This window comes from Durio zibethinus, chromosome 2 (assembly GCF_047325235.1).
Source record: "Durio zibethinus cultivar Kanyao isolate XHJ-2024 chromosome 2, ASM4732523v1, whole genome shotgun sequence".
Classification (NCBI taxonomy): domain Eukaryota; kingdom Viridiplantae; phylum Streptophyta; class Magnoliopsida; order Malvales; family Malvaceae; genus Durio; species Durio zibethinus.
The window spans coordinates 39,429,693-39,449,575 of NC_143163.1; the positions used below are offsets into that span (position 1 = coordinate 39,429,693).

A 19,883-nucleotide genomic window follows, 5' to 3' on the forward strand; every position below is an offset into this window, starting at 1 on the left:
TAAAAAGAGAAACTCACTCTGTATGTAGGATCCAGAAGTAAAGATTTAGATTTAGTATGGATGAAGAATCTACAAATATGTGGAACAGATTTATGATTCATCTCTAGAGAAATACCAAATTCTGTCTGAGTTGATGACCAAGTAGGTAACGCTTCACATTAAGTTACTGGCCTCTGGCTCGCTTCTTCCCATGCTGAAGGAGATCAGAGAAGGATTGCAAATTCACACCAACATCTTCATCATATTCAATTCCCAGTTCCTCCTGCAAACAGTAATCACTGTCAGAGATAACTTTTATGGTGCAAAATGTGAATTCTTCCAAAACAGTGACGTTTAGGAACCTTGAATTCCTTTAGATCCTTAGGTGAGTTCTCAGTGATAGCATCCCAGAGATCCTTGAACATCCTTTTACGCCTTCTCCACTGGCTGATTTTCTCTGAGTACACGGCTTCAACTGCCCTTTTCTCCTCTGGCCTAACTAAGGTAACTCCTCCACGCAATTTAACTAATTTGTCCTCCATTTCCTTAACCTGATGCATGATAAACAACATAAAAAATTTCCCACTTGTTTGCTAAAAACACAACCAGTTTTGACAAAAGAGAAATAAAAAGTTTCCAAATTGGCAAATTTAGCCATAACCCTTACTTCTTTCCTTAGTTTTGCTTCCTTTTCTTGTATCTGTTCCAGAGTTAAATTTGACAGCAAACTTTTGATTTCTGCAACAACAGTATACAACCATGTTTGCATAACACAATTTGAGAACATTCTGATAAAATTTTCACCAAAAACAGTGAAACAAAGGATAGAATCTTAAGACCAGGGCTGACATGTTCAAAAAGTATCAGCTATCCTTTCAGCAGAATAATAATCTGATGTTTAAAGATTATTACCTCCCTCAACTTCAGCGATTGCTTTCTTTTGTTGTTCAAGCTGTTCCTGCAGTTTGACATTTTCTTCCTTCATAGAAGCAAGCTCTTCGTTGTTGGGGATATCGAACTGGTCTTGACGAGCAAGGTATATCTTCTGCTTACCATTCTCCTTGAATGAAATCTTTCCGCTGTCAGCAAGGCTATCCAGTGCCTTCTGAATTGAAGCCTTTTTGAGGTTAAACTTTTGTAAAGAATCAGCCACAATTTGAGAATTTAGAGGCCGATTTTGCTGGTTTAGAAAAAAAAAAAAAACCATGTTAGGTTAAAAACAGCTTTCAACAACAAGTAATCACAAGCACTTGCAGAAATACACTATCGGTCAATGGTTATTTATCTTAATCCTGATTAAAAACCCGTCGTTTTAAAAGGAATCGTATAGCAAAAGTTTCATCAAAATGAACAGTCTCATAAACCTCTTTTTTTAAAAATTTATTTCTTATTTTCTATTTGTAGTTTGCAATTACTAGTGAGCGGAGTTTGGTAGCCGCATAATTAAGATGAAATATCAAAAGACTGAATTATACTCCGTTTGGTTGCCAAGAAAATTAGGCAAAAAGAAGGAAAAAAATAAAGTGAAGTAGCACAAATCACGAAAATGCAATCTTGTTACAAAAACCTCAGCTTTAATCGATTTCCTCTAGCAACCAGTTTAAACATAAATTATCCAAACAATGAATAAGAAATTTTAAACCTAATTGAAACCAGAACAAGTAATGAGAGCCTAAACGTAAGATTTTAACAGTAAGCCGCAAACGAAAGAAGAAGCCAAAAAAGGCATACCTCGTTCACGTACTTGAGCACGATTGCTGCGAATTAAAATTAGAAAAAGAAAAATGGAAAAAGTAAGAAGCGAGCTTCAATCAAAGAAGATAATATAAATGGAGAATTCTTTTTGAAATAAATTTAAAAATCGGCGTCGTAAATTTGAAAAGATAGGAAAAGCTATAATAAAGAATGAAATGAAGAAAGAAGCTATCGACGGCGAGAGAGAGAAAGAGAGAGCGTCGGTGTTACCTTCGGTGCTATCGGGTTTCCGAGCCATCGATCGGAGAATTTCAATTATAATGCGCGGGAAAAATAATTTCCTCTCAGTAATTTGGTTTCCCTCAAAAGACAAAGCCAGATATAATAGAGGCCCGTTTGACAAAGTAAGGTGGAGTGGATAGAAGCTTGCTTAAAACGACGCCGTATGATATTTCCTTACTTTAAAAGCGGTAACGATTTTAATATATATATATATATATATGCACACGCAAAATAAAAATTAACGGTTCAGTGTGGATGATGAGTGAACCACGTATGACAAGCTCAGCCCCATTTTTGTTTTTGGAAGAGTCGCTTGTCGCTGTCTTCAGTTTCTTATTTTTTATCAGCTGTAGCCAGTGGATGAAGAGGAAGTGAAGGGCATGGCTTTAATAGCAACTCAACCTTTGCTGTGCAACACCCGTTGCCCGATTGTTCCAAGACCAGCACCCTTCAATCCTAACCCTCCTTCACTCTCTCTGTCTCATCCCCACCTCTATCCTTGCAAACATCCCTGCAAAACATGGCTCGCAACCTCCTTTTCTATCCTCCATACTCCAAAACCCCTCCATTCGACGGCCATTGTATGCCATTCGTCTCGCCGGAAGTCCACCGCCATGGTTTCCACCTCGGAAGAAGGCGAGGATGGTAGTTTGCGGCGAGTTTTTCAGGTGGCTCTGTGGGCCGCTGAGGCTGTTTACATCTTGTGGCTCTTTTTGCTCCCTTATGCTCCTGTAAGCTTCCTCTTTTCTTTTCCCACTTTCTCTTCGGTTCTTGCAAACAAAAAGATTGATTTTTGAGTTAAGCAGGGTGATCCTGTATGGGCCATCAGTTCGAGCACAATAAACGATCTCATCGGTCTTTCTCTCAATTTCTTCTTCATTTTGCCTTTGACAAATGCTGGTACATTCAACAACTCCATGGATTATATAGTACTATTTGGTTTTGCAATAGACAAAATTTGTTGACTTTTCTAATTGGAGTTTGGAGTTAGACAAAAGATTTTCTTTTTCCTTTTCCTTTTTATTGTGTTGTTTCCTTGATGATGATCTATAAATTAATGAACCTTTTTTTGGCAGAGTAGTTGGCATTCGTCTGATTGATGCCCCAGTTCTTCACCCGGTAAGCTTCAGTTCCTATTTAGGTGAGTGAACTTTATTCTTTTCCGCAGATTTATTAATTTAACACTGTCAGATGTCTGAGGGATTATTCAACTTTGTTATTGGGTGGACGCTGATGTTTGCTCCATTGTTATTCACGGATTGTAAGAGGGATAGATACAAAGGGTCCCTTGATGTTCTATGGGGTCTGCAGATGTTCCTCACTAACAGTATGCTTCCTTCCAAACTCTCAAGCTTATAATAAATTGGATCAGCTCACTTTTGATAACGCAATTAAGATGTTTTACTATTGCCTAGCTTTGTTTAGTAACATCCACGTCTAATAAGCCTAGCAAAATCCCTTGAGGACCATGGTTAATTTGGCTGGACTGGTTTAACTCCCAACAAGTTTTAGTATTTCTTCTGCATCCTTTTATAATCATACATTGGATCATCTGTTATATCAACTGGATCATTGTCAGCATCCTTCTAGCCCGTGGATATCATAGTTTTAATTGTAGACATTCAATTTGATTCAGGTGCGGATAAATTGAGCATGATTCAAATAAGTAAGCTCATTTACACTTTTATTTTATTTATTTATTTATTATTACTATTATTATTTATTAATATATATTTATTAATTATTTATCTATTAACATATTTTATTATTTATCTATTAATATATTTTAATATATTTTATTATTTATCTATTAAAATAAAAATTTTTTGATTTTATATTTTTTTTGATCAATTTTCGATTGGGAGATAAAAAAAAAATTGGAATGAATTCAGCCATGAATATGGGACTAGAGAAGTCTGGATTGGATTTAAAGACTTGAATCCAAATTTCAGATAAGGTTGGGATTGATCATAAACTCTTCTGATCAATCTCTATAAATAGATCCATAAATTACACAGAAAGGACAAACGGAAAAAAAACACAAGAGAAAGGTGAAACAGAAGCAAAAAATGTTTACGGCCAGTTTAGAATTTTTAGAAATTTTTTTTGAATTTTTTGGAGTTTCTTTTTTGAAAAATTTTTGACAATTTTTCAGAATCCAGTGAAAATTTTCAACCAAATTTAAGTTTTTCGACGATTTTTTTGGCCAAAACCTAGATTTTGACGTACTTTTTAATTTTCGATTAAGTATTCAATTGAAAAACTAAGTTCTGTTTAGAGAGAATGAAGAGAAAAAGAAGGGAAGAGAGAGAAGAAAGACGCCTCTGCTAAAAGGCTGAGCTTTTAACCTTAAATACCATGCTAAAATGATGTCGTTTTGGTGTTAGTAAACCCAGAGAATTCATGCGTTTCTGCTTGAACTGACCTAACCCGTAGCGTAACCTGCATCTGACTCGAATCACCCATTCCCTATTGAACCGTCGAGCCATACCCCGAGCCACTCCATTTTAGCCTTCTTTTATGCCTCGAGCCAAGCTAATTCCAGCCACAGAGTCGAGCCGCGTTAAAATTTTTTTTTCATTTATTTATTTATTATTATTATTATTTTATTTTCTAAATTAGACTTATTTGGTATTCCTTATTTTATTTTATTTTTATACATTTTTTTATTTTTCTTAAAATTAAAGTTTCAAAAAAAAATATTTTCAAGGAAAAGTTGAAAGTATCAATTTTTTTTTAAAATAAAAATATTTAAAAAACATATTTTTAGGGAGAAATTGAAAGTGTCAATTTTCTTTGGAAGTAAAATTTCTAAAATAAATTTTTCAAAAAGTATTTTTAAAAAAAGTTGAAAGTATCAATTTTTATTAAAATTAAAATTTCAAAAAAAAATATTTTGAGAAAAAGTTGGAAGTACCAATTTTTCTTAAAAATAAAAATTATCAAGAAAAACATTTTAAAGAAAAGTTGAAAGTATCAATTTTTCTTGTACAAAAGCAATAAGTTTTTTTTTATGAAAATAAAATGATTTATATCAAGAGTTGAATCATTATTCATTTATATTTTATTTTTTTTTCTTTTTTTGAATTTTTTTTAATGTTAAATAATCCGACGATGGAGTCTCTACAAGTGAAATAGTAGTATCTTTGCATACTCTTGAGGTGAGAAAATTTTTTTAATTTTCTGTCAAAAGTATTGGAGTTAATTAAGAATAATTTTTAATAATCAATTACTTGGTAAAATTTTTAAGGCTTATCAGATAACACAAAATCAAGCTGGTACTATCTTTCAATAGACGTTGTGTGAGGGTGTTATAACCTTCCTCACACGTTATCGAACTTTCAAACATTGTTATAGTTAATAGACCTGAACCTATTCTTTTAGGGACACTTAGTCAAGCTTAGGTGTTCCTTAAATGGATAGATTTCTTAGGTGACCAATCGCACCTAAACAAAAAAGATTGGCAACGACTCTTAAAGTCAATGTCTAGCGATAAATCTTCGAATCTAGATGTTATGACAGTTTGACGACTTCACTGGGGATATCTGAGAGTCAAGCCAGCAAATAAATTTGTGTTATCCGAAAGTCTAATAAAATTTTTGTATAGATTTTTTTTATTCATTCATATTTATTTATTTTGTTAATTTTGTTATTCATATACATATGCATAACATGAGCTCTATATTTGAGCTCCATCACTCTAGGAGAGAATAAAATACCTATTGGTTTCGTGAGATTTAATACCTCTGCAGTGACTGACGAAATACTCTCACTCAAATTGAATCTTTTTCGCTTGTAACCTGTAATGGGTAAGGATTTGGGTGCCTTACTAGTCTGTGATGGACAATGATGTAATGAATAATTTGGGAACCTTTAGACTTTTAACCTTGAACCACATATAATGAACTTTAAGAATGCCTAACCTATAGATGAGTCATCTCCCTCCTTTTAAAATTGACCAAAAACATATGGTTCATTCTTCTTGTTTTGTGTGATGTTTTAATTTACTTAGTTATTTATTTATTTCTCCTTATTTGGTATACTAACCTTTTTTCTCATTCTTTTGCATTGGTTCATGCTCATATCATAAAGTTGCATAAAGAACATTTGTTTGAAAGATGATCTTTAATAAAAAGTGTTTCATGGACTCCACAGAATGATTAGTTTGCTCCTCATTTGTATTAGCTCCTTGTGAGCCACCCAACGAAGTAAAAGTCAAGTCAGAAAAGATTCAACTAAAGATGGGGGATTGTTTACCAATCAGTTATGATTCTACCTTGTCTCAAGAAACATCTATCCTTTTCAAACAAAATAATCTAGAGGATTTGGTTGATATATGAAAGAAGATGAGCCCAGCTAGACAAAAGAAGTTTTGCCAAAAATATGGGCATATAACACACTTTCTCGTAGTAAGCGTCGACAATAAACTAATTAGAGCTGCAGCGTAATTTTGAAATCCTACATACAAGTGTTTCATCTTCAATGAAGTTGATATGACGTCAACCATTAAAGAATATTCGACTTTGTTGGGCTTGCACCTCAAGGCTCTGACAAAATATATGTCAAAAAACATAAATTAGGATTCCGTAAGGATTTTGCCCATCTCGTGGGGATAGACAAAAAGATTGTGGATTCACATACAAAGAAGAAACAAGAACATGTCTGCCTACCATAGAAGTTCTTTCATGATTTTCTAGTACAACATACCAACGAAAAACGGGGGTTAAATGTATTTACCTTAGCTATATATGAAATGATGATATTTTCAAAGGTTTTGGGTTATATTGAAATAGCAGTGATTGACTTCTTTCAGAGTGTGATCTATGACTGTAACCCTTCAACGGTAATATTAACAGAGACTGTCAGATCTTTGAGTTACTATCGTTGAAATTGAAGACGTTTTATAGGCTGCATACAATTATTGTACTTATGGATGAAAAGTCATTTCAAATGAAAAAAAAGGTATTTTCTTAAAGCTTTATGTTCGTAATCGAGCTTCGATTAAGGAATTCTACGAAAATGGATGGTCAGAATAAAAATTTAAAAGGAGTGGATAGTTTTCTTACAAAAATTGATAAGTACCGAAATAAGATGGTTGGTCTCGTAGATGAATCTAGAACCTATGCTATATTAGTGTGGAGATAACATTGTCATCCCACTTTTGGGTTTATGGGGAGTAACAAGTTATGTGCCACTTCTAGTGAAAAGACAGTTTGGGGTAACACAATTCATTTCTATGACGCATGAGCTTCATCAATCAAATTTTTCTTATAGTGAGCCGAAAGCATTTCAGATGATGAATGAGATGATTAAAGTATGAAAAAATTCTCGTAGAGTGAGTCCTAGACCATTCACTGATAAGGTCACTCAGGGGTACTTGGTTTGGAGAGCAAGACGAAGACACGAAATGGTATTCATTTATGAAAGCTTTCAATCACCAATAAGAGAAAAGTTTGAAGAGACACCATCAAAATTAGAGCTTACAACAAAAGAATTTGAGTCTGAAAAAGATAAGTTAAAGTAAAAAATCCAAAAGCTTTGAGAGGAGAAGGATCAATGGAAAGATAGAGTTAAAAAGCATGAAGTTAAAGTTTGCAAGATTGCTAGGGAACGTGACATAGCTGTCAAAGACTTATCGGAGTTACACCATAAACATAAGAGGTTATGTGTGATGGTACAAGCCAAAGAGATAACAATTATTGAGCTGACTGAAGAGAATGCGCGATTGAAACAAGAATATGTTGAATTGAAAAAAAAGTACCCAAGTACAGACAAAGAATAACATGTTGAACAGCTACCTAAGCAGGTTGAGACAGAAGTTGAATGAACAAGAAGATTACATTACTGCATTAGTTAAAGAGCATAGAGAGTTATCATACTAAGTTTGGTGTAGTAAAAGAGAGAACTTAAGAAGACAGAAGTACATTAAGCACTTAACGACCCAAATTTACAAAGGGATATGTAAGGCAAGAGAGATGGTAGAAGAGGCAGAGGCATTGAAACAAGTGATGCCCCCAGTAGGAGAACATGGGTAATGTCTCCTAAACTTCATCGAGGAAGCCAGAGCCTAATATGAGCATATCAAATGATTTTATGGTTATAACTCTAGGATGATAAACTCTATGTAAATAAAATTTTTTTGGAATAAATGAAATCCTTTGGTTGAGCACTGTTTTAAAGCAAATGTTCTTTGCTTATATGCATTTTCATTCATTGTATCCTCATTCATTACATTTAACAAAGTAACCATGAGATAGTCATATAAACTTACTAATTTTAAGATATAGTATTCAAAGTTCAAGGATAGCTCCATCCAATAAGAATCTCGCTTACTGGTATAACACAAGAGCCAGAGCTAGACAAATGGAGCAACAAAACTCTCATCAATTTGAAAAACTGAAAAAAGCATAGGAAAAGGTTAAGAATGAGTTGAGCAAGATTTTGGATGCTCTCAGTAAGCTAAACAAGGGAAAAAGAATAAAAAAAAACACAAGCCAATAAGGTCTCCCATCACAAAAAGTGGTTGACCCTCTATATCCTTCAGGTTTTGATCCATAATAAGTCCAGTCCACACAAGATATACCATCACAGTAGTTCACATCCTGTATACCCTGAAATGCCATCAGTTTTAAACTCAGGACATTACCATAGCTATGTAAATTCTGTCTTTACTGAAAAGGTAATAGAATCGATCCAAGTTTTTGATCTAGATGACTTGAAAGAGAAAGAGAAAAAAAAGGCAAAGGTGGTGGAATTTCAGGAAAATTCAAATATTAGTATGCTTGAACAAAGATTACGAGTTGTAGAAGGAATTGGATTTAATGGTTCTGTCGATACTGCTAGGCTTTGCTTAGTCCCAGATGTAGTCATTCCACTAAAGTTTAAAGTACTAGAATTTGAAAAATACGATGGTACGAAGTGCCTAAAAACTCATATCATCATGTACTGTCGAAAGATGACAGCTCATGCCCATAATGAAAAACTATTAATGCATGTTTTTTAAAATAGCCTTACAAGCTTTACTGACAGATGGTATGTTCAGCTGGATAGAACTCGTATCCGTTCTTAGAGTGATATGACCTATGACTTCATTAGTCAATATCGACATATTATGGATTTGGCTTCTGATCGTTTGTCTTTACAAAATCTGAAGAAAAAGATAAATGAGTCTTTTAAAAAATACGCCCAAAGATGGAAAGATGTAGCTTCTCAGATGTAACCTCTTCTGACTGAGAAAGAGACTATAATACTATTTGTCAACACTTTGAAATCTCTCTATTATGAAAAGATGATAGGGAATGCAATTAAAAATTTCACTGACATGATGATTTTAAAAGAAATTATTGAAAGTACCATCAAGAATGACAAGTTGAAAAGAGGTGAAGCATCCAACCAAAGAGCCCCAAAGAAGAAAGAGACTGAAGCTCAAGCTGTGAGTTTTGATAGATAATAATTCAGGGGTTATCAACCCTACCCACCACAAAGATACCCTCCATATTACCCTTCTGTGAATAACACTTCCCCTTACCCATACCAACCAATCTCATAATCTTTTTATCCCTAAACATATCAACCCTCTTTTAGGCCTCAAAATACCACATACAATCCTAACACTCAACCTACTACCTCAAGACCTCAAACCCATCCAGCTAGCCCAATGGATGGATCACGAGAGCAACGAACTACTAGCGAAAAGCTTGTATTCGATCCAATACCCATTACCTATACAGAGTTATATCATGAGCTTTACAATAGTCATTTGATAGCTCTTAGCAAATTAGAGCCACTCAAGCTGCCTTACTCTAAATGGTATAATCTTATAGCCTATTATGACTATCATTATGGAATTACTGGTCATTCCATTAAAAATTACATTACCTTGAAACATAAAGTACAATGGCTGATTAAAGATGGAATGATTAGCTTCGACATAGGAGGGGTAACTTCATCAAATGTTAGTGGTAACTCTTTACCTAATCACAATGTGAATATTTTAAGTGGAGAACAGAAACGTCATTTGAAGAGAAAAGTGGTAGATATTAAGACACTTCGTAATCAACTGTTTGATGTTTTATGAAAGGCTGACATGATACAACCAGTGAGTTTGCACAGTTATCATATAACATATATAGTAAGCACTAGTTGTAAATATCATAGTGGGGCAATTGGTCACTCTGTCGAAGCTTATGATCAGTTTTACTAAGAGATACAAAAGTTCTTGGATTCATACCAACTGAAAGTCTATGAAAAAAAAAGTTTTAAAGAGTGTTGAAGTATCCATGACTGACAAGCTTGTAAAATTATTTTCAAAGCCAGTAACAATTCACTGTGGGAACAAGCCAAAGTCAGTCATAGACAAACTCATTCTTAAGCTAGTAACTTTTAAAGGCTCGGCTCTATTTCCATATAAAGATGATAAAACTGTATCCTAAAAATATAGCTGTGATACAATAGTTTAGGGGTAAGAGGAGAATGCCTTTAAGCCTGACACCTATAACATAACAGATGTAGGGGGCATCACCAAAAGTGAAAAATGCTAGACCAGAAATACTGGAAAAGGCTAAGAAAAAAAAGGCCAAGATAAGTGAAGAGCGAAGTAACCTCGAAATGAAACCTAAAAAGGATTGTCCGAAATCAATGTCAGAAAAAGAGACATGCGAATTTTTAAAGCCAGTAAAACATAGTGAATATTCAATTGTTGAACAAAATGCCAGTAAGAATCTCATTATTATCATTGTTGTTAAACTCAAAACCATATCGAAATGCTTTGCTGAAAGTGTTGAACTAAGCATATGTGGCACATAATGTATCTATTGAATATGTAAACCACCTGGCTGAAAATTTAGTCATGCCAAAAAATATTTCATTCAGTGATGATGAGATTTCTCCAGATGAAAAGAAAGGTGTCAAGGCTCTGCATATCACAGTCAAATGCAAGAGCCATATCATAACCAAGATTTTTATTGATAATGGCTCTGCTATCAATGTCATGCTTATGTCAACTTTGACAAGGTTACCTATCGATTGTTCCCATATGAAGGACAGTCAAATGGTCATGCGAACTTTTGATGGGACCAAAAAAAAAGTCATAAGAGATATCGAAATGCCTTTGTAAATTAAGCCATACACTTTTAATGTAAAGTTTCAAGTAATAGATATCTCTTCATCTTATAGTTGTCTACTAGGAAGGCTATGAATTCATATGGCAGGGGTTGTTCCTTTTACTCTGTACTAAAAAATTAAGTTTAATATGAAAAAAAAATTAGTGGTAGTATTTGGAGAGGAAGATATGCTAGTGACTTAGCCATTGAATGTCCCTTATGTGAAAGCTGCTGAGAAAATAATGGAATGCTCTTATCAATTCTTCGAGTTAGTCAACTCTGTAGGTGAAGGTCACCCTTTGCAAAGATAGTGATGTGCTAAGTCATCAATAAGGGCTGGTATTCAGGAGTAAGGTTAGGTAAGAACTTACAGGAAATAAGAAAACTTTCAACAACGAATGATAACAGTGAAAGGCTAGGCTTAGGTTATGAAACATAAGGATGAGAGATCAGAAAGAGACCAATGAAAAAAATAGCAAGACTAATGATCATTCCACACTTGTACGAGACTTTCAGGCTTGGAGGATTCATGTACTCAAATGCAGAAGAAAGTTACAAACAAAGTATGATAAAGGCATTCGTCCAGTTAACCATTAATGCTATTGAAGATAAAAAAGGGTTTGAACAAGAAAAGAAGGGTGGGTCCGCCCTTATCTGCCAGATTATGAGCTAAACAATTGGAGTACCATTGAGATACCCTATACTTTTGAGACTAATGTAATGTAATTGTATATCCCAATAGCTATTGCCCAAGGTATTGGGATGATCTTTCTTGTTTGGGTCGTTTATTTTTTATTATTTTAATAAAGATTAAAAAGGATGCATTTTCATTCATTTTTTCTTGTGCCTTCATTATTGTCATTTTTTCATTTTTCAAACACATCTTGTCAATATATCCATTTCATTCAATTTTAAATCTTTAAATTAACAAGAAGATAATTATGATAACAATCAAGAGGGTAGTTTTAAAAATTTAATTAACACTGATGAACTTGACAATAAAAATGATTTTGAAGAGTATGTTATACCTCCGAACCTAATGAGATTGATTAAACAAGAAAGTAAGTCAATTAAGCTTCATTAGGAGATAATTGACTTGGTGAATCTAGAAAATGGGGAGAATAAGAGAGATGTCAGAATTGGCACTTCACTTTTATCGAGAAATAGACAACGCTTGAAAAATTTACTTTGAAAATTTATAGATGTGTTTGCTTGGTCTTACTAGGATATGTCAGGGTTGAATATGTAGATAGTAGAGCACAGATTGCCCCTAAAGTCATAATTTAAGCCAGTCTAACAGAAACTGGGGAGAATGAAGCCTAAAATGCTACTAAAGATTAAAGAAAATGTGAAGAAGCAACTTGATGCAGGTTTCTTACAAGTGGCTAAGTATCCAGAGTGGGTGGGCAATATAGTATCAGTTTTTAAGAAAGATGAAAATGTTAAGATGTGTGTAGACTATCATGACTTGAATAAGGCTAGCCCAAATGATAATTTTTTTTACCTTATATCGACACACTAGTAGATAGCACAATTAAACATTCAATGTTCTCTTTTATGGATGGATTCTCAGGATATAATCAGATAAAAATGGCTGTAGACAATATAAAAAAAACCACTTTCGTGACCGTGTAAGAAACTTTTTGCTACAAAATCATACTTTTTGGGTTAAAAAATACTGGGACAACGTATCAAAGAGCCATAGTGACGTTCTTCCATGATATAATGCATAAAAAGATTGAGGTATATGTGGATGATATGATTGTAAAATCTCGTGAAAATGAAGATCATGTCATCAACCTCAAAAAATTATTTGAGAGGTTGAAAAATTTTCAACTCAAGTGGAACCCAACCAAGTGCACCTTCGGGGTAAAGTCAAGAAAGTTGCTAGGCTTTGTGGTCAGTGAAAAAGAGATTGAAGTCGATCCAGACAAAATACGGGTCATTCAAAAATTGTCATCTCTGAGTACACCAAAAAAAGTTTAAGATTTTTTAAGAAGATTGAACTACATTTCACGATTCATATCTCATCTTACTTATAAATGTAATCTAATTTTTAAGCTTCTCCGTAAGAATAATCCTGGAGAATAGAACAATGAATGCCAAATGGCCTTTGATAAAATTAAGCAATACTTGTCAAATCTTCAAGTGTTAATGCCACCTGTTTCAAGAAAACCCTTAATTTTATACTTGATAGTGTGTAAAAATTCAATGAGATGTGTACTGGGGCAGTAAGATGAATATAGTCAAAAAAGAAAGTTATTTATTATCTAAGTAAAAAATTCACAAAATATGAATTCAAGTATTCTTCTTTGAAGAAAATGTGTTGTGCATTAGCTTGGACTGCCAAAAGATTCAGACAATACATGCTCTATCACACCACTTGGCTTATATCAAAATTGGATCCAATTAAATACATCTTCGAGAAGCTTTTTTTATTTGGAAGAATTGCTAGGTGGCAAATGATGCTCTCAGAATATGATATCATATATGTAAACCAAAAGATAATAAAAGAGAGTGCTATAACTGAGTTTCTTACAGATCGTGCTGCTGAAGAATACGAACCAATGAGATTGGAATTCTCCTATGAAGATTTGATGATTATTTTCCAATTAGAGAAGGAGAAACATAAAGAAAAATGTTAAAAAATATACTTTGATGGAGCTATCAATGCCTTAGGACATGAAATTGGGGTAATTCTGATTTTTTCATAAGAATAATACTGCCTTATACTAGCGAGGTTAAATTTTAATTGTACAAATAACGTCACTGAATATGAGGCATGTGTCATAGGTTTACAAGCTGCTATAGATAAGAAAGTTAAAGCACTAAAAGTTTTTGGAGACTCAATTCTAGTTATATATCAATTGAAAGGAGAATGAGAGACGAGAGATTCAAAACTTGTTTCATATCGTAAGTATATTTTAAAGTTGATAAAACAATTTGAATATGTCTAGTTTGATCATTTACCTCGATAAGAGAATATGATAGCGGATGCCTTGGCTACTCTGGTTGCAATGATCTGAATTAGTGATAATACTGACATTCAACCTATCAAGTTAGATGTCAAAGATATGCCAACTCACTGTTCTAATGTAGAAAAGGAAGAGAATGGGAAAGCCTGATATTATGATATCTTATAGTACATTAAGAACCAGTAATACCCAGTCCAAGCAACGAAGAATGATTAAAGGGTCATCTGAAGATTAGCTATGAGCTTTTTCTTAGATGATGATGTTTTGTACAAAAGAAGGCATGATCAGGTATTGCTGAGATACGTAAGTAAAGCTAAGGTAAAAAAAATCATTGAAGAGGTGTATGATGGAATATGTGGGACACATGTCAATGCATATATGATGGTAAGACAGATAATGAGAGCATGATATTATTGGTTGACAATGAAAAGTGATTACATTGACTATGCTCGTAAATGTCATAAATGCTAGAACTATGCTGACAAGATCCATGCTCCGTTATCTACTTTTCATGTTTTGGCACCACCCTGGTCATTCTCGATATGAAGTATGGATGTCATTGGTCCTATTACCCTAAAGGCTTTTAATGGGCATAGATTTATTTTCGTGATGATAGATTACTTCACGAAATGGGTGGAAATGACATCATATGTAAATGTTACACTATCTGTGATTTGTAAATTTATAACAAAAAGAGATCATTTACAGATATAAACTTTCAGAGAGAATCATTTTGAATAATGCTAAGAATCTAAATAGCAAGTTGATGCAAGAAATATGTGTCCAATACAAGATCAAGCACCATAACTTAGTACCATACCGTCTGAAAATGAATGAGACAGTTGAGGTAGCTAACAAAAATATAAAAAAAAATTTTGAGAAGATGATTGAAACTTATAAAGATTGGCATGAGAAGTTACCATTTGCACTGCATGTATATCGAATGTTAGTGCGTACCTCTACTGGAGTAAGTCCATTTTCTTTGGTTTACGGGATGAAAGCTGTATTGTCAATAGAAGTAAAAATCTCATCCTTGAAGATTCTGAAAGAAGTTAAACTAGAATAGGGTAAATGGGTTCGAAAGCGTTATGAACAATTAAATTTTATTGAGAAAAATAGGTTGACTGCATTGTGCCATAGTCAGCTATATCAAAAGAGGATGATGATGGCTCATGATAAAAAAGTTTGACCCCGTTGCTTTGGAGAAAGAGAGTTGGTCTTGAAAAGAATTCTTTCAAATCAGCACAATAATAAAAAAAAATAAACTCCAAGTTGGAAAGGGCCATATATGGTGAAATAAGTTTTCTCGGGTGGGGCATTGATACTGGCTGAGATGGATAGAAATGATTTACCCCATCCTATAAATTCTGATGCTATGAAAAAGTATTATGCTTGAAAAAAATTAAAAAAAAAAAGAAATGAAAAGGGAGGACTCAAGGCGAAAACCCTAAAAGGACGGTTTAAGTTATAAGGGATTTATCTAAGTTGAAAACCTAAAAAGGCAATTTAGATAAGGAGAATACAACATCAAATTTGAAAATTCATTGGCATTGAGGCTAGCAAATTCGGAGGAGCTCTAAGTTGTTAAGTGCATCAGATGGTTGGGTTTTCAGAAGAACTTTGAAATATGTTATCATGATTGTTTGATTGTTCATTTTTGGGCATTGTCTCCCCATACCTATCTTTGTAATTCCTTTTTGGCCAAAGTTTGCCAACTTTTTTTGCTAATAAAAGATATTCTTCTTCATTCTTTGTGTGCCTCTTTTGTTGATTATTTCCTAACTATTCTTATTATTTTCTCATTAATACCTTACAATGGAAGAAATGTGTGAATACATTCTTATTTTTTTATATCAAAATAATGATTGATAAATAAATAATAATATGAAAGATTTTTACATTACATTGTAAAGGTCAAGAGTGATAAAGGCAAATTTGAGATATTCAGTTCCTAATAAGGACATTGAATTTGGAAAGAGATTGCTTAGGATATGAGAATTAAATGAAAGAGATGATTGAAAGTTAAACTTACTTGATTTTTGAATAACAAAAGGTTCGAAGCCTAAAAAAAGAGCTTGAGAAACTTGAGTACCATAATTGAATATAATTAATTAGCCAATATTTGCATAGCACGCATTAAATTTCACACGCATTGCATAGCATATACTACATTCAATAAAGTATAGTGCATAAATTCAAAAAGCAGGAGTATTCTAGGATCCCACATAGAGAAGACAGATGTGAAGATTTTTTTTTTCTTAAATTTTCGTTTGAGAAAAAGCTTGTGAGGTAAGTTTTTAATCCTTAGAAAATGATATCTCTTGGTATCAAGAACAATTTGTAAAACCCTTTGGCATAATCTCTTATAGTTCCTTCAAACATGATTTTTGACTCCTCTGAATGTGATTGTCAAGGAGCCATTTATTTTTCAAAGTTGTGATGTCTCTTTTTAGAAGAGCAATTTATTTCTCAAAGTTCGTTGCCTCTGTTTAGAGGAGTTATTTATTTTTTCAAAGTTGTTGAGCCTCTATTTAGAGAAGCAATTTATTTTCAAAAGTTATGATGCCTCTGTTTAGAGGAGTTATTTATTTTTTCAAAGTTATTGAGCCTTTGTTTAGAGGAGCAATTTATTTTCAAAAGTTGTGATGCCTCTGTTTAGAGGAGCTTTGTTTATTTTTCCAAAGTCGTTGAGCTTTTGATTAGAGGAGCTTTGTTTATTTTTTCAAAGTCGTTGAGCCCAAAGTCGTTAAGCCTCTGATTAGAGGAACTTTGTTTTTTTTTTCAAAGTTGTTGAGCCTCTGATTAGATGAGCTTTGTTTATGTTTCTCAAAGTTGTTGAGCCTCTGCTTAGAGGAGCTTTAATCAAAATTTAACACAAAAAAAGAAAAAGCAAAAAAAAAAAAGGGTCGAGTGGAGTCTTGAATAGATGTCAACGTCTTTGCGTAATTTCTGTTTCACAGAAAATGTGCAAAGAAGGACAGCTGTAGACACTTAATTTGGTTTAGGCCTGGATCAATTTGGCCTAATCCAAATGGGTAAGCCCATACAAATAAAAATACAAATGGGTAAGCCCATTTGTATTTTTATTTGTATTTTTTATTTGTATTTATTCATTTATTATTACTATTATTATTTATTAATATATATTTTAATTATTTATCTGTTAACATATTTTATTATTTATCTATTAATATATTTTATTATTTATCAATTAATATATATTTTTTTTTATTTTATCTTTTTCTTGATCAATTTTCGGTTGGGAGATTAGAAAAAATTAGAATGAATTCTACCGTGAATATAGACTAGAGGAGTCTGGATTGGATTCAAATGCTTGAATCCAAATCCCAGATGGAGCTGAGATTGATCAGAAACTCTTCTGATCAATTCCTATAAATAGGTCCATAAATCACACAGAAAGGATAGACGAAAAAAAAAAACATAAGATAGAGGTGAAAAGAAGCAAAAAAGTGTTTAGGGCCAGTTTAGAATTCTTACAAAAATTTTTCAAATTTTTTGGAATTTTTTTTTTTGGAAATTTTCTAGAAATTTTCTAAAATCCGACGAAATTTTCTTGCCAAATTTAAGTTTTTTGGTGACTTTTTCAGCCAAAACCCAGATTTTGACGTACTTTTTCAGTTTTTGACATACTTTTTCAATTTTCAGTTAAATATTCAACCAAAAATTAGGTTCTGTTTAGAGGGAATGAGGAGCAAAAGAATGGAAGAGAGAAAAAAAAGACGCTTTTGCTGAAAGGCTGAGCTTTTAGCCCTAAATACTTTACTAAAATTACGTCGTTTTGGTATTAGTAAACCTAGAGGATCCGTTCGTTTCTGCTTGGGTTGACCCGACCCGTAGCGCAACCTGCGCCTAACCCGAATCACCTATTCCCTATTGAACCGTTGAGCCAAGCCGAGCCATACCCCGAGCCGTTTCATTCCAGCCTTTTTTTGTGCCTCGAGCTGAGCTGATTCTAGCCACAGAGTTGAACCGCATTAAGGTTTTTTTTTTCAATTTATTTATTTATTTATTTATTTATTATTATTATTACTATTTTCTAAATTAGAATTATTTGGTATTCCTTATTTTATTTTATTTTTATTTTATACATTTTTTTTATTTTCCTTAAAATTAAAGTTTCAAAAAAAATATTTTTAAGGGAAAGTTGAAAGTATCAATTTTTCTGAAAATAAAAAAAGGTTTTAAAAAATATTTTTAGGGAAAATTGAAAGTATCAATTTCTCTTGAAAATAAAAAGGTTTAAAAAATATATTTTTAAGGCAAAATTGAAAGTGTCAATTTTTCTTGGAAGTAAAATTTTTAAAATAAATTTTTCGAAAAGTATTTTGAGAAAAAGTTAAAAGTATTAATTTTTCTTAAAATTAAAATTTCAAAAAAAACATTTTGAGAAAAAGTTGAAAGTATCAATTTTTCTTAAAAATAAAAATTATCAAAAAAAATATTTTAAGGAAAAGTTGAAAGTATTAATTTTTCTTGTACAAAAGCAATGAGTTTTTTTTACAAAAAAAATAGGGTTTATATCAAGAGTTGAATCATTATTTCTTTTTATTTTATTCTTTTTTTTCTTTCTTTTTAAAATTTTTTTTTTTAATGTTAAATAATCTGACGATAGAGTCTCTGCAAGTGAAACAGTAGTTTTCTTGCATACTCTTGAGGTGAGAGAATTTTTTTAATTTTTTGCCAAAAGTATTGGAGTTAATTAAAAATAATTTTTAATAATTAATTACTTAATAAAATTTTTAAGGCTTATCGGATAACATAAAATTAAGTTGGTACCATCTTTCGATTGTCGTTGTAAAGGTGCTATAACATTTCTCACACGTAACCGAACTCTCGAACCCTGTTCTGGTTAATAGACCTGATCTTATTCTTTTAGGGACCTTTAGTCAAGCTTAGGTGTTCCTTGAAAGGATAGATTACTTAGATGGTCGATCGTACCTAAACAAAAAAAATTGGTAGCGACTCCTAAAATCAATAGCTAGCGATAAATCCTCATATCTAAACGTTATGACGGTAATTTTGAAGCAATATTTTTTCCTTTTTTTTTTTAATATAAATTCTATCTGATATGTAAAAATCTAATTGCATTCCTCCACTATGTGATGCCAGCATTCTTAATTCCCTACATGGCAATTCGGCTGAATGAAGCTGATGCAGATGGCACTCCTAGCAAGCGCTCTCCACTGGGCTCTGTGATGACAAATGGTGCAGCCATAGTGGGATTAGTTGGTGGGGCTGTATGTCTGTTATCTGCAATATGGGCTCTTTATGGTCGAATGAATGGTGACTTTGGGAGCATAACAGATAGATGGCAGTTCCTAGTAAGCTATTTGGGTTCAGAAAGGCTGGCTTATGCCTTCATTTGGGACATAGGTTTTTACTCAATCTTCCAGCCCTGGTTGATTGGTGGGAACCTACAAAATGTTCAGAAAAGCAAGGTAGGTCTTGTAAGTTATCTTAGATTTATCCCTGTTGTCGGCTTAGTTGCCTATCTTCTCTTTTTGGATCTTGAGGGGGAACAATAGTTTGATGCTGTACTGCAGTGATACGTTAAAAAAGAATTGAGTCTAGAAATACGTTAAAAGTCTTGAAGTAGGAAGAGGAGAAATTTGTAGCTCTGTTTGCTGTAAAAGAGAGCAAGCCATTTTTTGCTTTGATGAATTCTTGAACTGTTCACATAGGAGATGAAGCTTTTCTTGCATCTGTTTCTTGTTGCTGTTTAAATAATGCATGTTTGTATCTAAAAAAAAGTATAGTTTGGAACAAAAAATAATACTAATTGCCTCTAATTGTTTGCTTCTAAAAGAACTCTTATTTGGGTGGTGTATAA

General features: G+C 32.9%; 2 protein-coding genes across 6 annotated transcripts; one reads left to right on the forward strand and one right to left on the reverse strand.

The window, feature by feature from the left end:
- Positions 1 to 22: 22 nt before the first annotated feature.
- Positions 23 to 2,070, reverse strand: AHP2 (Tat-binding protein 1(Tbp-1)-interacting protein (TBPIP)). The gene is made up of 6 exons (XM_022921244.2): positions 1,945 to 2,070; positions 1,711 to 1,736; positions 892 to 1,159; positions 647 to 717; positions 342 to 530; positions 23 to 262 (listed from the first exon to the last, which is right to left on the reverse strand). The coding sequence occupies exons 1-6, from the start codon at positions 1,970 to 1,972 to the stop codon at positions 164 to 166; spliced, it is 681 nt and encodes a 226-aa protein (XP_022776979.2). The 5' UTR covers positions 1,973 to 2,070; the 3' UTR covers positions 23 to 163.
- A 129-nt stretch (positions 2,071 to 2,199) lies between these two features.
- LOC111318395 (uncharacterized) lies at positions 2,200 to 19,866 on the forward strand. 5 transcript variants are annotated; one of them, XM_089756923.1, is made up of 6 exons: positions 2,200 to 2,687; positions 2,763 to 2,856; positions 3,038 to 3,075; positions 3,223 to 3,283; positions 3,593 to 3,622; positions 19,163 to 19,866. In XM_089756923.1, the coding sequence occupies exons 1-6, from the start codon at positions 2,337 to 2,339 to the stop codon at positions 19,576 to 19,578; spliced, it is 990 nt and encodes a 329-aa protein (XP_089613049.1). In that variant the 5' UTR covers positions 2,200 to 2,336; the 3' UTR covers positions 19,579 to 19,866. The 5 variants fall into 5 exon arrangements, with proteins under 5 accessions (XP_089613049.1, XP_089613041.1, XP_089613052.1 ...); XM_089756915.1 differs by having other exon boundaries at positions 2,201 to 2,687; positions 3,148 to 3,283; positions 19,163 to 19,865; XM_089756926.1 differs by lacking the exon at positions 3,593 to 3,622 and having other exon boundaries at positions 2,206 to 2,687; positions 19,163 to 19,860.
- Positions 19,867 to 19,883: the final 17 nt, after the last annotated feature.